At 37.2% G+C, this 19,051-nt stretch overlaps 1 protein-coding gene across 4 annotated transcripts in view; it reads left to right on the top strand.

The window, feature by feature from the left end:
• The window catches only part of PLCL1 (phospholipase C like 1 (inactive)), a 367,382-nt gene extending 351,565 nt beyond the window's left edge, over positions 1 to 15,817 (top strand). For 3 of the 4 annotated variants that reach the window (XM_086347364.1, XM_086347374.1, XM_086347395.1), the window contains one exon: positions 13,567 to 15,817. In XM_086347364.1, coding sequence (XP_086203490.1) covers positions 13,567 to 13,749 — 183 coding nt within the window. In that variant the 3' untranslated portion in view covers positions 13,750 to 15,817. The remainder of the gene's footprint in view (positions 1 to 13,566) is intronic. The other variant, XM_086347385.1, reaches the window with a different exon arrangement.
• The last annotated feature ends 3,234 nt before the right edge of the window (positions 15,818 to 19,051 follow it).

Below are 19,051 nucleotides of genomic sequence, written 5' to 3'. Positions count from 1 at the left end.
GGGACTAGTTTCAGCCTTTGTAAAAGCATTATGGTTTGGCAGAGAATAAAGAATAAGTGTCCTTGGTAGAGGGCAGGTCTAGACCAGATGTAGTACGTCTGTCATTGGGCTGCAGGGGATGCTGTTCACACAAACAGTGTGAAAGGTGCCCCTGGAGTGGTGCAACGCAGGGCCAGATGTCACAAGAAGCCACTTACTGAACGTCTCAGCACTGTGACCGCTAGGCAGTTGAAACCATTTTGTGATCTGATGTTCACTCTTTTATTAATGTAGCTACACTCTTATTCTGGCATTTTTGAGATTTATCTTTTGGGTGAATAAAAAAGCCAATACTTTAAGCAATGCTATCAGTAATTTCTTAAACTAAAACGTTACCAAGTGAACTCCAGAATGAATTTAAAAAAATATCCTTCTAATATTAGTAACTACCTTTCTAGGCTTTGTCTGTTCTGAGGTTTGAGGCATCCTACATCTTTCAGGCCATTGTAGATAATCTTTTTAAAGTGAAAATTGCATGAATTGGCAAAACAGAGGTTTTTATATTAAGAGAAGCTCACGCTGTGTTTGGCTTGCAGCACTCAAGATAGTCATTCATTATACAAGGAAAGTTAATTTGAGATATTATGATATATTTTTTGTGATGATGACCATCTATTACTAAAGTTTCATTTAAAGTACAATTAATAGCCTTTGTCACCTTGCTAAAGGTTGATGTTACTCTTTTGTCCTTTCTAACTAGAGCTGTTGACAAAAGGCAGATGACCTCAATAATGGGAAGCAAAGAGCAGGGAAATCAACAGGCAGTGGCTTCTTATTGTTTTATTGAATGGTTCTTTGTCAAAATGCCTGCAAGAGAATTCTCAGGATATCAGTATCACCGCACAAACATAAATTCATAAAGCTTTCTGCAGTGGAATCATACTTTTAAGGTTTAGCTTAGGGTTTTCTATTATTCAGCTCGGTGGTGTTGAAGCAATTTTGTTGACATTTTCTGTAAGTGGATTAGGCTCACAGTCATTTGCCCAAAGCAGACAGATGGCTTCTTAAACAGAGTACCCGTGCAGAAATCTATCTTCTGGTATCTTCAGAAATATAACAGGTCTGTCACAAAAGATAATGCTTGCCATTAATTTTTTTTCGGTGACAGATAACTTCAGTTCATTTTAAATTTCTCGTCTGGCTTAAATGAAACAGCTGTTTTTTTAATCTCAGTAGTGAGCAGCGCTTCCACATTTTACACTGAACAATGTTGTAACTTCTAAACTACAAAAAATAAACTTTCAGAGGGGGGAGGATTATAGGGTCTGGGATTCTCCAAGGTAAGTTCCCACATGAATGCAATTGTTACTCTTTTTATTTTAAACATTATGAGATTTTTCATGGGGCTAAGGGTGATCAATCCTGAATTTTATTCTCAATAATGGTTTATTCCCCCTGACTTTACCAACTTGCTTTTTTTAAGCTTCAAATTACTTTATGTTTCCTTATATTTTAGAAGGTAAAATACAGTAGACATCTATAACATCTATAGATGTTTATAATGGTACTGATAGTGAAACATTGCATTTACTGAAAGCTTTAAATTTTCAGTTTATGGACTAATAGTAAATAGCTAACAACCTTTAGTGTTTACCATGTATGCCAGGCATTGTTCTAAACGATTCACATGTATTATCTCTCTTAATCTTGCTTTTAACCCTGGAGATGGGTACAATTATCATAGTCATTTTATGGATGAGAAAACTGAGGCCTCAAATGACCTTGCTAATACTTGGTGGGTTTTTGTTCAAGGAGTCTAACAGGTGGCACAGTGTTCTCTAAAATGAAAACCAATCATCTTCTCCACACTTTCCCTACTCATGAATCTTCTATCATTGCTTCTGTATTGCAAATTTCTGAAAATTTGGCTCAGATTAAAATTATTATATTATTCCAAACTTTGTACCCATATTGAAGGAAAAGGTCAGATATCAAAGTATGAGCACCAATGTAGTATTTATGCTAAGGACATTCACAAGTTTTCTCAAAGGACTTTTTATTCTTTTTTAAATCAAAAAGTCTTAAGCTATTTTCTCCTTCTCTACATTTCTAAAATCTATTAGATGACATGTGCAGCATAGCATGTAATGTACCTAAATACAAAGAAAAATAATGCAGTGAAGAAAAACCATCTGTTATCCTGGGAAGCAGACATTATTAGTTATTTCCCTCATGCTTGTTTTTGTGCGAACCTGGGAAATATATTTATTTAGCTATCTTGAGTCCATTTCTTCATCCATGTAGTTATGAAAACATTATAGCTATTCTTCAAAAATGTTAAATACTGACTGAGAGCTCTTACTTGGTGGAACAAAATGACGCTGTCACTAAATTAAACTTTATTGAGTATTTTCCACTTTCAATGTTTTTTTCCCAGTTTAAATTTCAAGGAAACAAATAAATTCTAAGTAATGAAATATAAGGAAAAATGGGATGTGTCAGACAATTTTGGTGCTGTGTCATAGAGGCAGTATACTTCTAGACCAATCACCTCCCATGCTATCTGTATCTGTAAGACTGTAGGAGGATTAAAGATTCAAGGTGAGCATCAAAAGACCTTCACATCGTATCTCACTGATTGTAAGATGCCAGGAAAGAAATGAAGATGCCGCTCCATCTTTCAAGCTGTTGTTCAGTTGTCACTTTCACAGGGAAGCCTTGGCTAATACCCTAGACTACCTGTTCCTGCAGCATCCCGTTCCTTTAAGCACGTAGCTCAACTTGCAATTAGGCATAAATTTGTTTTTGTGACTTTTTGATTTATGCCTATATCCCTTACTAGAGTTAAGATTTATGTGGCTGGGGGTCATCTGTGCTCAACATGGTATCCCCAGATTCTAGCCTGATGGTTCTTAATAGGCATAGTACTGCCCCCTAGAGGGTATTTAAGAACATTGTAGAGGTGACTTTCGGAGGGAGGGGGATTCTCCTGCCATTTAGTGGGAGAGGCCAGGAATGTTGGCTTTCCTACACTGTGCAGGATGGTGCAAAACAATGAAGAATTGCTCCATGTCCTTCAAGACTTTCTTGAGTCTTGCCTGACTGCACATTCTAAAATACAAATCAGAGGACTTTTGTAAATGATTGTTTAACAAGAAGTTATGTGAAAGGCCCAGTACATGAGAAGGAGTTACTGAGAGGTAAGCCGAAATGAATAAAGATATTGTTTCCAAATCACTGAATAACGTATTCACTCTGGGCATTCTGTCTACCTGATTGTATAATTTCTGTAATTGTAATATTGGAACAACCTGAAGTGAGATATTGGTTTTGATTTGATACTTTGTTATTATTGATAATCCATGATAAGCCTTCCACAGTATCCTGTGAAGTAGAAGCTGATATTATCAACCACAAGGAAAATGTCCTTTGAGGTTCTTTTGAAGATTTGGCAAATTTGATGAGATGTGCTGGTGCTGCTGCTGCTAAGTCACTTCAGTCGTGTCTGACTCTGTGCAACCCCATAGACGGCAGCTCACCAGGCTCCCCCGTCCCTGGGATTCTCCAGGCAAGAACACTGGAGTGGGCTGCCATTTCCTTCTCCAGTGCATGAAAGTGAAAAGTGAAAGTGAAGTCGCTCAGTCGTGTCCAACTCTCCGCGACCCCATGGACTGCAGCCCACCAGGCTCCTCCGTCCATGGGATTTTCCAGGCTAGATGTGGAGTGGGTTGCCATTACCTTCTCTGTGATGAGCTGTATGGAACATTATTTACTTCTTAACTTGTGGGATTATCACATTTTTCTCCATGGTGAGATTCTGTACTTGTCTTGACATATTATCCCTATCTTAATTAAGATTATTTCCTTCCTTCTTTTATTATATGTAAGCAAGTCTGGTCTGTTGCCATTATTTGTTTATATACTGGTATCTATGTGGTACATCAGCATTGTCATTTCCTGTATCTTATGTGTGTAGAAAGGCATCTGGTCCTGTTATCTCTCTTTTAAATATTAATGAATCATATTAAGTAAGTACAAGTATCTATCTACCTCATTAGGTATGCCTGAATGCCTGCTTGGGTGTTTACATGTTGAAATACAAATTATTTTATTTTAAATGACCGTTCTTATTTCGGGCGGTGTGTGTAGCTCAGTTGGTAAAGAATCCGCCTGCAATGCCGGAGACCCCGGTTCAATTCCTGGGTTGGGAATATCCTCTGGAGAAGGGATAGGCTACCCACTCCAGTATTCTTAGGCTTTCCTGTGGCTCAGCTGGTAAAGAATCCGCCTGCACTGTGGGAAACCTGGGTCTATGGAGTCGTAAAAAAGAGTTGGACATGACTGAGCGACTGAACAACAGTAATATATTATTAGTCTTTTATTTGGAGGAGGGCACAGCAACCCACTCCAGTATTCTTGCCTGGAGAATTCCCATGGACAGAGGCTCTTGGTGGATTTCAGTCCATGGGGTCACACAGAGTCGGACACAACTGAGCGACTAAGTAGACAAGCACAGTCTTTTATTTCTAGACTCTCAGTTTCGTTCCATTGGTCTATGTGTCTTTTTATGACAGAATCATACTGTTTTGATTAGCTTTGTAACATAGTTTGAAATCAGATGTATGATGCCTCCAACTTGTTCTCTCTCAGGATTGCTTTGGTTATTTCGGATCTTTTTTGTTCTGTATGAATTTTCGTGTTATTTTTCTCTTCTTGTGAAAAATGCCACTGGAATTTTGGTAGGGATCACATTGAATCTATGGATGGTTTTGGGTAATATGACCATCTTAATTGTAATAGTGATCCATGATCATGGGATAGCTTCCCATTTATTTGTATTATCTTCAGTTTCTTTTATCAGTGCCTTTAGTTTTCAGTGTACAGATCTTTCACCTCCTATGTTAAATTTATTCCTAAGTATTTTATTATTTTTGATGCTATTGTAAATGGAATTATTTTATTTCTTTCGCTTTCTGATAGTTTGTTGTAGGTGTATAGAAATACAACTGATTATATTTTTATGTTGATTTTGTATCCTGCACCTTTACTGAATTCACTAATCAGTTCTAACAGTATTTTTATGGAGTCTTTAGGAGTTTCTATATAAAACATCAGGTCATCATTTTACTTCTTCCTTTCCAATCTGGATATCTTTTATTCCTTTTTCTTGCCTAATTGTTCTGGTTAAGTCTTCCAATACTATGCTGAATAGAAATAGTGAGAGTGGGCACTCTTGTCTTGTTCCTGATCTTAGAAGAAAAGCTTTCAACCTTTTACTATTGACAGTTAGAACCAGACATGGAACAATGGACTGGTTCCAAAATGGGAAAGGATTATGTCAAGATTGTATACTGTCACTCTGCTTATTTAACTTATATGCAGAGTGCATCATACAAAACGCTGGGCTGAATGTAGCACAAACTGGAACCAAGATTTCAGGGAGAAATATCAATAACCTAGATATACAGATGACACCAAGCTTATGGCAGAAAGCGAAGAGGAACTGAAAAGCCTCTTGATGAAAGTGAAAGAGGAGAGTGAAAAAGCTGGCTAAAAACTCAACATTCAAAAAACTAAGATCATGGCATCTGGTCCCATCACTTCATGGGAAGTAGATGGGGAATCAGTGACAGACTTTATTTTCTTGGGCTCCAAAATTACTGCAGATGGTGACAGTAGCCATGAAATTAAAAGATACTTGCTCCTTGGAAGAAAAGCTATGACCAACCTAGACAGCATATTAAAAAGCAGAGACATTAGTTTGCTGACAAAGGTTTGTCTAGTCAAAGCTATGGTTTTTCCAGTAGTCAGGTATGGATGTGAGAGTTGGACCATAAAGAAAGCTGAGTGCCAAAGAATTGATGCTTTTGAACTGTAGTGTTGAAGAACACTCTTGAGAGTCCCTTGGACTGCAAGGAGATCCTATCAGTCAATCCTAAAGGAAATCAGCCCTGAATATTCATTGGAAGGACTGATGCTGAAGCTGAAGCTCCAATGCTTTGGTCACCTGATGTGAAGAACTGACTCATTGGAAAAGACCCTGATGCTTGGAAAGATTGAAGGCAGGAGAAGGGGACGACAGAGGATAAGATGGTTGGATGGCATCATCGACTGGATGGACATGAGTTCGAGCAAGTCCCGGGAGTTGGTGATGGACAGGGAAGCCTGGTGTGCTGCAGCCCATGGGGTAACAAAGAGTCGGACATGATTGAGCGACTAAACTGAACTGAACTGATGGTGTTACCTGTGGGCTTGTCACATATGTCCTTTTGTATATTAAAGTACATTCCATATATACTCAATTTATTGAGAGTTTTTTCATGAAATGATATAGAATTTTGTCAAATGATTTTTAGGCATCTGTTGAAACGATCATATAATTTTTATTTTTCATTCTGTTAAAGTGATGCAATTATGTTATTATTAGTGAGTAGTATTTAAATAATGTTAAACTACTTCATTTACATATAGGACTGTATATGTTTAAGTGTATTAGTCAACTCAGTTGTGTCTGACTCTGTGACCCCATGGAGCCCACCAGGCTCCTCCATCCATGGAATTCTCCAGGCAAGAATACTGGAGTGAGTAAGCCATTCCTTTCTCTAGGGGATCTTCCTGACCCAAGGCTCAAACCCAGGTCTTTTGCACCGCAAACAGATTCTTTACTGCCTGAGCCACCAGGGAAGCCCAGTACTCTCTCTCTCTATATATATATGGATACTCACACAATGACACAATAGTTGTCTACTCTATACTGAAAACTAATTTAAAAAAACATGGTTAATACAAAGATTCTTATTTGAGAAAGACGTGTGGAAAAAGAAAATCTTATTTACCAGGTCTTAAAAGATATGTCATCAAATTTAACTTTCAAACATAATTTTTATTATGTTGAATATTAATAGAGTATGACTTCATATTTTTTAGAATCTTTTGTATGGTTGTTATTAAACAAGTCTTTCTGTTTTATTCTTTAATGTTTTGTGGCATTGAATTATTCTAAAAGTTTTTTTGAAATATCTTCTACATTTTGTAAATTATTCTTCTTTCAGATCTAGGTTCTCAGATACTAAAAATACTTACTTAGGTTCTGTTTCCATAGTCTTCAGAGATATTTGATTAATTGGAGTTCTGAAAAATACTAAAATGTGTCATGAGGATAATTTAAAAAACTGAACTGTATAAAAATTATAAAATCTAATGGCTCAGGTAAACATGTCCATTGTAGTTCACTTTTTTCTTCCTATAAAAAGGAAATAGTTTAATGCTTTATGTGATAAAGATTTGAAAAGCAGTGTTTTTTCTTTTTTTTTTTTTTAAGTTAAGAGTTTCAGGAGAAGAATAACACAAAAAGTTCCATTAAGTCAATACTCTTAGACCAGAACTACTCTTCAACTACTCATCTATATTTCTTGAATGTTCATAGGGTAAAAATTCCCATTTTTAAGAGGCAAGTATAATGCCTCTTGGTTGACAAGGTCTTGAAAAATAATAAATCTGAGTATTGATAACTTTCTGCAATGAGAACTTCTATTTTTGTGCAGTTGAGGTATTTTGTACGTAATTTCCCCATGGCTACATCTCTGTGCCTGTTACTCTTGCTAACATGTTGTATACATTCTCTACATAACTAGGCTTTCATTCTGGAGAGCAAGAATCCCAGGCCATCTTTGCACAGTTTTACCCAATATTTCAGTAATGTAACATCAAGAGAAATATATCTGTTTTGACACCAACACATTTTTAATTTGCTATTTTGATTTCTCAAATAAAGGACACTGTAATGGTTGTGTGTATCTCTTTGGAGCAAAACACTTACACCTTTTAGATGATACAAAGATTCCTCAAAAGCATGCTTTTTGAACAGTTATTAACTGTGCACAGCCCACTACAATATGGTCATGTCCAGCAAATGGAGCTGGAATAAATAAAGAGGTACTAACACCATCATACTGTCTGTGGCTGATTTTTGCCGCAGTATTATCCAGGGGTGACTCTAGCTGTGGGTGTTGACACTCACGTGGGTAGAATTTCAGGGGAATCTGTCTGCCACTGAGTGTGTGATGACACATAGTCACACAAGCCTGCCTGGTGACAGTGTTGCATTTGTTTATGGGTGTCACTGTGAATACGTGAGGGCCTCTCTATTCCCAGAGTCTTGATTAACTGCTTTAAGTATTTGTGGTGTACTCTGAGGCAACCCAGACATTTCCTTCACACATGACAAGGACACTAGTTATAATGTTTGACTGCTCTTTCATGCACTGATATCACAAGGAATTGTGCAGTTCATGGGAAAAATGGATATTAAAGACCATGGATGTCTTTTGTAAGTTACTCTGCCAGAATGTAGCCAAAACTATTTTAGACTGTTTTCAAACACTGGAGGGAAACTGCCTTTCTTAGTATGAACAGGAATAACACAAATTCTAAACGTCTTTTGATAGATGATAAAATGTATTGTTATATAGCTAAGAGCTGACTTGCATTTAGAATTCTAGCCTCTTTTATGGTTTTGAGACAATGGGTACAAATTGGTTTATGTTTAGTATATTGTGCTCAATAAGTATTAGCTTCTGTTTAGTATCGCAATAGCATTTTAAAGTTTAAAAATTTTTTTTATTGTGGTAAATGTCACATAAAACATACTATTTTAACCATATTTAACTGTACAGTTCAGCAGCTGTAAGTACATTCACATTGTTTTGCACCTCTCACCATCATCCATCTCCCGAATTTTTCACTTCCCTAAACTGAAACTCTGTCCCTGTTAAACACTAACTCCCCATCCCCCTCTCCACTCACCCTACCTCCTGGGCCCTGACATCTACCAATGTACTTTCTGACTCCATGAATTTGTCTATTCTAGGTACCTTGTGTAAGTGGAATCAAACAGTATTTTCACCTATTGAATATTGGAATGCATTTTTAAGGTTAGCTTAATATGTGTCCTACAAATAGAGTGTACCTTCTTCCCCCCCCCGCCCACCCCCCATGCTATACAGTAGGTTCTCATTAGTTATCTCTCTTATGCTAAGTTGCTTCAGTTGTGTCTGACTCTTTGTGACACTATGAACCGTAGCCTGCCAGGCTCCTCTGTCCCTGGGATTCTCCAGGCATGAATATTGGACTGGATTGTCATGCCCTCCTCCAGAGGATCTTCCAAACCCAGGAATCGAAGCCTGGTCTCTTACTTACAGCTCTGGCATTGACAGGTGGGTTCTTTACCACTATCACCACCTGGGAAGCCCATAGTAATGTATAATCATTCCCAATCTGCCAATTCATCCCATCCTCTTTTTCCCCCCTTGGTGTCCATACATTTGTTCTCTACATCTGTGTGTATATTTCTGCTTTTTATTGTCAGTAATAATTTATTAGTAGTAATAAAAATTGTGGTGGCATGGTAGTATATCAGTCCCATTTGCAATCTAAATGCATCACATATTTCTTGATTTCTAGATAATGTATTTTAACTGCAATTTAATGATGTTGGAAAGATTTGATTATGAATGCTTAATGTATCTTTTTTTAAAAAAAGTCATTAATCATTACTAATTTTTAGATTCAAATTTCTGTAGTGATTTATGGTTTTCTATGATTCTAAGTGTTACTCTTTAAGTGTGTTGGGATTTGCATGGACTCTGACATTTGGAAGCCAAATAACCGTGGAGGTCATTGTTGGGGCTTTTGGTAGCCCTCTTGTCTCAGCATCAGTCATCAGCATCAGTCTGCCTGAGATGCCCTTTATTACTTTTACTTTTCTTCAGCTTGAAGCAGTCCTCATGTTTTCCCCTGAAGTGTCCCTAGTACTAGAGGAGAGATGCTAAACATTCCCTTGAGATCGCTCATATATTGAAATGTTGGCAACAGCTTGACATTTCTTTCAAGTTGAGTATTCAATGGTCAGATTGTCCATTAATTGTTCATTCCAGGCCATTACAATCTCAGATTTATTTTCCCAAGAGATGTTACGCTTTATATACCATCAAGTAAAATGAATTCTCTTGGGCTTCTCTCCTTTCTGCCTTTCTCCCAAGACCTCTGTTGGAGGAGAATTTCTAAGTATACTCTTTAGAAATGCCCAGTTATAATACTCCTTAAATGAATACTACACACTAGTATCTTTAATTGGCTTAGCTCAGTGATCTAAATACCTAATATACCTTGTGGGAAATGATACACAGGACAGAGCTATTTCAAGGGAAGAGATATGGTCTAAGCTGCCTAGTTAGGGAGTTTGAGAGGAAGTGAGATGGAGTAGAGAAAGGGTGCTGGTTGGTCAATAGAAATCACTGCACGTATAGTGGGAAGAAGCCAGCCCTGGAAAGGAATGGCAAGATGGGGGTTGTTAACAGTAAACTTCACCCTCTTCACAGTTTTGCCTAGAATGAGTCTTTTCTGCTTCTGCTTATTTAATCAAGAGGACTCAAGGAGTTTAGTCACAGAACAGAAAGATGACCTCTCTGCTTTCTTCTTAAAAAGAAAATTGAAAACAGCATTTTTACATCAGTATTTAAGTGTAAATCTTAATAATGTAGTCTTTCAGTTTTTCTTGTTCTATTAGTTAATAGATTAATTTTTCTTCTAACATTTTTTACCTGCCTATATCACGTACCCAGGACGTGTTGTCTCTTAGTCATCCAGAGATGATGTCCTTGTGTTTTTGTGTACTGGCACAAGCTGTCTTCTCCAATTGACCTTTGTTTTCTAGAGAGAGTGACTTCTGTTTACCAAAACTGGCACAGTCCGGCTTTTAGGCCTGGATGACGCTTCTCAGAACCGATGAGATGACATTCTGGCTGATTAATTAGATGTGTTTCATAACCTGCTGCCAGAAAAGAGACATGAGAGCATCATGCATTAGTAGTATCAAGCTTGATATTTTTGTGTATTTCACTGCTCTCTTGCAATTAGGAAAGATGCCAGCTTTGCTTTTGTCATGCTTTAAAAATGCTTGATGAAAATTTCAACACTAAGAGCAAAGGGAGCACTTAAAACTAATACTCTGAAAATGAGTGTGGGTATAATCTGTTTATTAATACAGTTTGTTTTTTTAAAGGGATGTTTGCATTTGTAAAACCAGTAGCAGTATACCTATCTCAGTAAAAACAAACCCTTATGGATGCATTTTAAATAAGTTGGTAAAATTTATATTAAAATGTGCACAACATCAAGACATTTATTTAGCAGTGGTGGTGGTGGTTTAGTCACTAAGTCATGTCCAACTCTTGCGACCCCACGGACAGAGGAGCCTGACAGGCTACAGTCCGTGGGATTCTTCAGGCAAGAATACTGGAGTGGGTTGCCATTTCCCACTATTTAGTAGTTGACTATGTCAATTGCTTTTTATATCGCCTAATAGCATATTTACTTGTGATTATTTAAATCACAAACAGCTTTTCAACATATTTTCTTTAACCTTTAAAAGTATGAGGAAGGCAGAAGAATGTTTTCATCATTTTTACAAGAGGTAAAATGGCACAGGGAGAAATTGTTGGAGCTAAAAGCACAACGAAGATCCTCTGACTTTTGTCCCTGCCAACATATCTTGGTGCATCTTATCTTCCTGACTGTAGATCCCATCTCTAAGTTCTGTGCCACCTGGGCAATGATTGTCTTTTTATCTGTCTTTTTTCCAAGGGTAACGATGACTGGGAGGCTTTAATGTGCTTTGTAGAGTGCACAACTTGCCTTGAAGAGATGCCATATCAGGTCGTGGTTAAGGCTACAGACTCTGGAGTCAACTGCAAGACTTTATTTCAACCCCAGCTCTACCACTTAGCAGCTGTGTGACTCTGGGAATGAGGACCATTCTGGGCCTCTATTTGTTTTTTTACTCTAAACTTAAAATAAGAAAAATGCCTATTTTGTGGGGATGTTGTGACAATTGAATAATGAACATATATAAAGCATGAAGGATGACCACAGAGAGCAAGCACTTTGTATGTTATATTATTATTATTGCTTAAGGACTGCATTTTCAAGGTGGATATAACCTTCTTTTTAACCTTCAAAGGGAGTTTATTATTGTCTATACTCCCCAAGTTCTGTTGGTGTAGTGCATATTTTTCCCTTTGAAAGTCCCTCTATATCCTAGAGTGTTCAGTCTCTAGTTTAGTCTTCGTCTAAATTCTAAGTGTGGTGTGTGAAATATGGTAGGCTTCCCAGGTGGTGCTAGTGGTAAAGAACCTGCCTGCCAATGCAGGAGACGTAAGAGATGCAGGTTTGATCCCTGGGATGGAAAGATCCCCTGGAGGAGGGTATGACAACCCACTCCATATTCTTGCCTGGAGAATCCCATGGACAGAGGAGCCTGGCAGGCTACAGTCCATTGGGTCACACAAAGTCAGACACGACTGAATTTACTTAGCACACAGGCACACCATAACAAAAATATTAGACAAAGCCTTACTCATCCTGTGTTTAAAAGTGTTGTTTGAAGGATTGAGCTATTATGACATAAGATGGAACTGGCAAGTGCTTGTACAGATTTTGAGAAAATATTCCAAAGCATTTTAAATACAAGTTTTCTCATATACCCTGAGGTGAAAGCCTTCATCAAATTAAAGAGAGCAAACAGCATATCATGCATAAAATAGATGACTTATCTTTTCTTGGAGTCTCTGCTTTATACAGAAACTCTCCAGCAGCTCGTGTAACCTCCAGTTTCAAGGTCATACTCTCATGCATTGTCGTGAGAATGAAGCTAGGAGACAGAACTGCTTCCTCTTTTGCCTGTACCCTGTGGAGACATGTTCTGGCTTCCCCATACTTACTTCTTCCGCCCCCTGGGCCAGTGTCAGCATACATTCTTGATCATCACAGCAATGAACTAAAATAAGAAAAAAGATAATGGAGAAAGATCACTCAGGCTCTGATATAACTGACAATGGATGATATTCTGTGATCCTTGTTTGCTTTTTTGTTTTGATTGACACACTAAGCCTTCAGAGCCTCTCCTCCATCAACGAGATGGGAACATTGTTTTGAGGATAATGGAAGAGATGGAAGGAATGTGGGTAACCTGGAACTTATCAGACTGCAAACTGCAGTGATGATGCAATGTATTAAAAAAAAAAAAACAAAAAAAACAGCAACTCACCAAGCATAAGGGTGTGTGATTCACTTTATGGAAGATATTTTGCTTAATAAGACTTTGTACACCAAGCAGCTGATTTAATTTTTGGTTTTTTGAAGAAGAGCTTCTTTCCTTGTTTTCTCCCAAGCTTAGGAATGCTGGGCTGGGTGGGACAGGAGTTGTAGCAATGTGCAAAGTCTCAAACCCTGGTGATGGAAGGGCTGAGTGTCCTCCATACATTCAGAGGAGGGTGTTTCCTCCCACAGGAATCTCAAGGGGGCTGCCGGCAATCACAGAACCAACGGTGAAAGCTCAGGTTGAGGTCCTTGAGTTAAATTACAAAGACCCTCAATAATGCAAGATGCGGCCTAAACCTGGCAAAAGCACTCTCGAGTCCGAGTCTGTTTCCTCGCTGAGCAATAGCAGGAAGCATATAGAATGATGTCACTTAGGATCTTCCTGGCCTGTAACTTTTTTCTTTGATGTTTATTTCTGCTTGTTTGTAGGGCCAGGGAGACCTGTTGAAGAACGCCAAGAATGAAGCCATAGAAAACATGAAGCAGATCCAGCTGGCATGTTTGTCTTGCGGCCTCAGTAAAGCCCCCAGCAGTGGAGCTGAGGTGAAGAGTAAGCGCAGCCTGGAGGCCATAGAGGAGAAGGAGAGCTGTGAGGACAATGGGAAGCTGTGACCCCGAGCCGCAGCAATGCCTTCACCTAGCCTTCCTGCCAAGGACTCTGGTTTTCCCTTCTGATTTGCTTTCTTTAATAAGATTTTTAGAAGTTCACAAGAAGATGCCCTCTATGGGATATTGGACATAAACAGATATTTTCACAGCGTCAGTATTTTAATGTAGTTAATTTATCTAAGTTAAAACCTCTAGAAGCAGTGTTTTAAAATTCTGAGATGTGTGTACACACTCATGTATGGATGTGGGTGGAAGTGTGTGTATGTGTGTGTGTGTGAGAGAGTGAGAGACAGAGAGAGAGATAGAGAGCAAAAAAGAAAGATTGAGAGAGATGAGTGGGAAGGGGAGAGAGAGGTTGAGATTCTGTTAAAATCTATTCTGTGTTGCATTATTCATTTGGTAAGTTATTACTTATCATTTTGGGACAAATTTGTTAATCTGAAATTCTAAAGAGCACTTACTATAACCTGTTGCTGTGTTTAATTTTATTTCTCTACTTTTGTCATTTAATTTAGAGATCTTAACATAGCTTATTGTGGAAGGAAGCCAAAGTTACCAATGCATAGATATTTTAATAGATTAAATATAGATTAGACAAATTCCTAAGAATCACAGTAGAAATAAAAGTGAATGAAAGCTAAACAGTTGATCAGAATTTCTGGAGGATCAGTTAGTGAACTCTTTAAAATATTTATTAAATAAAAGCAATTTTTAGAAAGCTTTTTGTAGTTTACTAAACAGATGTGATGTCATTGGGAAAGCTGATCATAAGTGAATTTATACCCACCCACTCTGAAACACAGTGAAAACTCTGTTGAGATTAGAATTTTGATGTGACAACAATATTCAGTTATGAAATTTCAAGGTTGAGATTTGTAAGAATGTCTCATTCTTCCAAACTGGGGATCTAGAGTTCATTTTCTCTAACAAACATGGGCAGAGAGGAGGTCTTGGCTTTCATTGCATTTAATTTATAGTACTAAATTTAAAGACGTCGTCCAAACAATATCATATCATCATCTTGAGATGATATAAATTCTGTGCATCAGATAACATTGTGATGATTTAAGGACTAACTGATTACAAAAATCTATTATATAATTTTAACACATGCAGAAAAACAAACACGCCAAAAAAGCAAATGACTAATTCGGGTACATTTATAATTGCATCCAGATAATTTTTATCCTAATATCTTCATAAAGTACTGGAGTATAATATGTTTGTTACCTCCAACAGAACTAAATGTTCTATGGTTATGAAAATTTATTTATTTGAAACATTGCTTTTATTTTGAAAAGCTTCTTAATTAATTTGGTTAACAAATATGCTAATTTGGGGGAAGCTAGGGAAGATCATTGTTGAACTTTTGCAAATACAAACATCTTCTATGGCTACTGTGTTAAGTTATTTCTGACTTCTTAACACTATTATGCTTATGTTGCACATTACTGAGACAGTAAAGATATAAAACAACACTTTTATCGTTCTCTTTTATTGGAAATTAATGGAAAAAGGAGCGATAATGAAAATAAGTTTTTATATCAAAAATGTCTTACAGAATATACATCCACGGACCAGATATGATGATATTTCTCCCTAGGTTTAAAACTGGGTGCTTAGAAAGCACACAAGCTCATTTGAAGGTAGGTTTCCAATGGTATACAGTAACCAGAAAATGTCCTTACCCTCCATTGTAAAAAATACTTCCCCTGCACGGTAGTTACAAGGAATAGTGGAACATGGATATCTAAGTCCTTTATGATGAAAAAGAGGCGATATAAATAGAAACAAAACCTTCCTGATATCAACCAATTGGTTGGTTTCACCTGTGGACTGCTTCACCTCCCTGAATTCCTTGTGGAAAAATCCATGCCTTTACCAGAGAGACAAGAAGACAAGCTAAAGGGTGGCAGACTTTCAAAGGATATTTATTCATGTATTTATTTTAGGGTCAAATCCAATCTTCAGAGTGGCTTCTCTGGTTTATTTTGTTAGCAAAAATGAGATCATATTATAGAAGCTGTTTTGTAACAGGCTTTTTACAGCAATAAAAGCAGTACATCCTGAATATCTTTCTGTGTCAACAATATGCATGTACACTGGTACTGTCAGCCTTTGAATTGAAAATAGTCCATACATGACATATTTTATTTGGTCACTGAATCTTTTTCAAAAAATTTTTAAACAATAGACAACTTTTAAACATGAGGAGATTTCACATAAAATTTCAATTTTTTACTTCACTTAAAATATTGGCTATACTGACAACACTAGACCCTCCCCCACTTCTTACTTGGCATCAATTAATTGGAGTTGCCCTCTTCAAAAGGGGCACATGCTGTCTAAGTCTGCCAAAGAGTCTCTTCACTCATTTATGTTACATCTTGCCCCTGTGGTCATCTTAAGTGGTGATCCTTGATCCACATCATTATTTATAATGAAGACATAGTGTCTTTGTATGTGGATTACCATGACATATTTTACCAATATCCTATTGGTAGACTTTTATCTCCTAATTTCTTATTATATAAGCATTGCAGTGATGAAAATCTATTTTTGCAAAGTTGTTCAGCTTTTTCTCTAGGATAAATTTCTAAAAGTGGAATTCTTGGTTAAAGAATAGATATATTTTTAGGGATTTTGTGATAATTGGCAGTTTCTGGAAAACTTATGCAATTTAATTTCCTACATAAGTTTATGAAAGTGTACAAATCTTGGCTAATATAAAATTTAATTTTTCTCATTTTCATCTTTACCAATCTACTATGTTAAAAATCTTACTTCTCTTTATCTTTATTCTCTAGTCAGATTGAACACACTTTAATATGTTCATTGACTATAAATAATCTCATAGAGATTGTCTTTGTGGACTGTTAAATTTTTATCTTTTATTATTTATTTTTAAGAGGCATTTACTTAATAAGAATCTTTAACCCTGAGTTTGTTGTGTGTGTTGCTAATGTTTTTTGATGTATAGATCCCTAATTTAATCCATGTTAGATTTTTTTTTCTTCATGTTTAGTGTTAAAGACATTTTTGCCCCAGATGTTCATGAAGATGTTCTTTAACCTGCTGGTAGCTTTTTTGATTTACTTTTCACATTTAAATTTACAAGTCCCCTAAAATTGACTTCTGTGTAGAGCATAAGGTAGAGGCCCAATTCCATCTTTTCCCAACATGGATAATCAATTGATTGGGTCCATTTATTGTAAAGACTGTCCTTTGTCCATGACTCTATAGTGCCACCCTCATGAAAAGTGTAGCACTCAAGTATGTGTGTGTGCCTCTTTACAGAATCCCTATTCAGTTCCATTGGTCTATGCTGGTCCTGGCAACATTATTTTAATGTCTTCATTACTATAGTTTTACCATGTTTTGATATCAGAGAGTGTAGGCTCCTTACTTCTCTTCTTCACCATTTTCTTGGCTATTTTTGCTCTTTTCTTTTCCATATAAATTGTAGAATCAGCTTATTAATTTCCACCAGACACTTCATGGAATTTTGGTTAGTATTTTATTGAATGTATGGGTAGTCTCGACATATTTACATTATTGATTAATCCAGTCCATTCTCATGGTGTATTTCTCCATTTTTAAGGTCTTATTTACTTTCTCTTAATACTGTGTTGCCGGAGAAGGCAATGGCACCCCACTCCAGTACTCTTGCCTGGAAAATCCCATGGACGGAGGAGCCTGGTAGGCTCCAGTTCATGGGGTCGCTAAGAGTTGGAGACGACTGAGCGACTTCACTTTCGCTTTTCACTTGGATGCATTGGAGAAGGAAATGGCAACCCACTCCAGTGTTCTTGCCTGGAGAATCCCAGGGACGGGGGAGCCTGGTGGGCTGCCGTCTATGGGGTCGCACAGGGTCGGACACAACTTAGCAGCGGCAGCAGCAGTACTACATTGCTGTGTAAGGCTTTGGACTTCTTTAGTTAGACTTATTCCTAGACATTTAATGTTTCTCTTGCTGTTAGAAATAGTAACATCTTAAAGTTCCAAATTGCTTATTTATGGCATATAGAAAATACAATAGATTGTTTTGTGATAGCCACATGTAGAGTGAGTTTACTAAATGCATTTGTTAGTTGTAATTACCTCTTTATTATTTTGGTTTTCATCTGTACACAGTCATGTCATCTGAAAATAATGACAGTTTTATTTTTTTGTTTCTGATTCTTTTATATGTGTTTTATTTGTTTTTCTTGCTTTATTGAACTGGCTAAAACCTTCAGGATAATATTCAGCAGAAGTGATACCAGTGAACATACTTTCTCATTCCCAGTCTCAGGGGAAAGTTTCTAATATCTCATCATTATGTATGATACATACTCTAGATTTTGGTAGATTTTATTGGAAATTAAAGTTTTTAAATGTAACTTTTGCCATTTATATAGAGATAAAAATATAGAAGTAAATTTTATGATCTTGGGTTAAGTTCATGAATTTTAGGTGTGACACCCACCTATAAGTGGACAAAAGGAGAAATAAGATTGGACTTCATCAAAATTAAAACTTCTGTACTTAAAAGGACACCATCAATAAACTGAAGAGACAGTTCAAGAGTGAGTTTGCAAATTACATATCTGATAAAGACTGGAATTAGAATATATAAAGAACTGCTGCTGCTGCTGCTAAGTCGCTTCAGTTGTTTCCGACTCTGTGTGACCCCAGAGACGGCAGCCCACCAGGCTCCCCCGTCCCTGGGATTCTCCAGGTAAGAACACTGGAGTGGGTTGCCATTTCCTTCTCCAGTGCATGAAAGTAAAAAGTGAAAGTGAAGTCGCTCAGTCGTGTCCGACTCCTAGCGACCCCATGGACTGCAGCCCACCAGGCTCCTCTGTCCATGGGATTTTCCAGGCAAGAGTACTGGAGTGGGATGCCATCGCCTTCTCCGATATAAAGAACTAATACAACATAATAAAAAGACAAACTAATTTTTAAAATGGATGAAGGATCTGAACAGACATTTTTTCAAAGAAGATGAAGATATTCAGCGTCATTAACCATCACAAAAATTTAAATAAAAACCCACAATGTGTTACCATTTTATATCTACTGCTGCTGCTGCTACTGTTTGGTTGCTAAGTTGCTAGGATTATATAACAAATGCATTATAACACATTTTAGTGAGGAGGTAGTAAAAGTTAGAACCATCATACACTGCTGGTGGAAATGTTAAATGGTAGGGCTGCTTGGGACAACAGCTTGACATTTCATCGGAAGGTTAAACATAGTTACCACAGATCAGCAATTCTGTTCCTAGGTATACACCTAAGAGAAATGAAAACATATGTTCACA

This window comes from Bos grunniens, chromosome 2, assembly GCF_055505025.1.
Source record: "Bos grunniens cultivar Pamir isolate PY7600 chromosome 2, Bosgru_T2T1.0, whole genome shotgun sequence".
Taxonomy (NCBI): Eukaryota; Metazoa; Chordata; class Mammalia; order Artiodactyla; family Bovidae; genus Bos; species Bos grunniens.
Note: the sequence above shows the minus strand (reverse complement) of the source record. Positions and strands in the feature narration are given on the sequence as shown.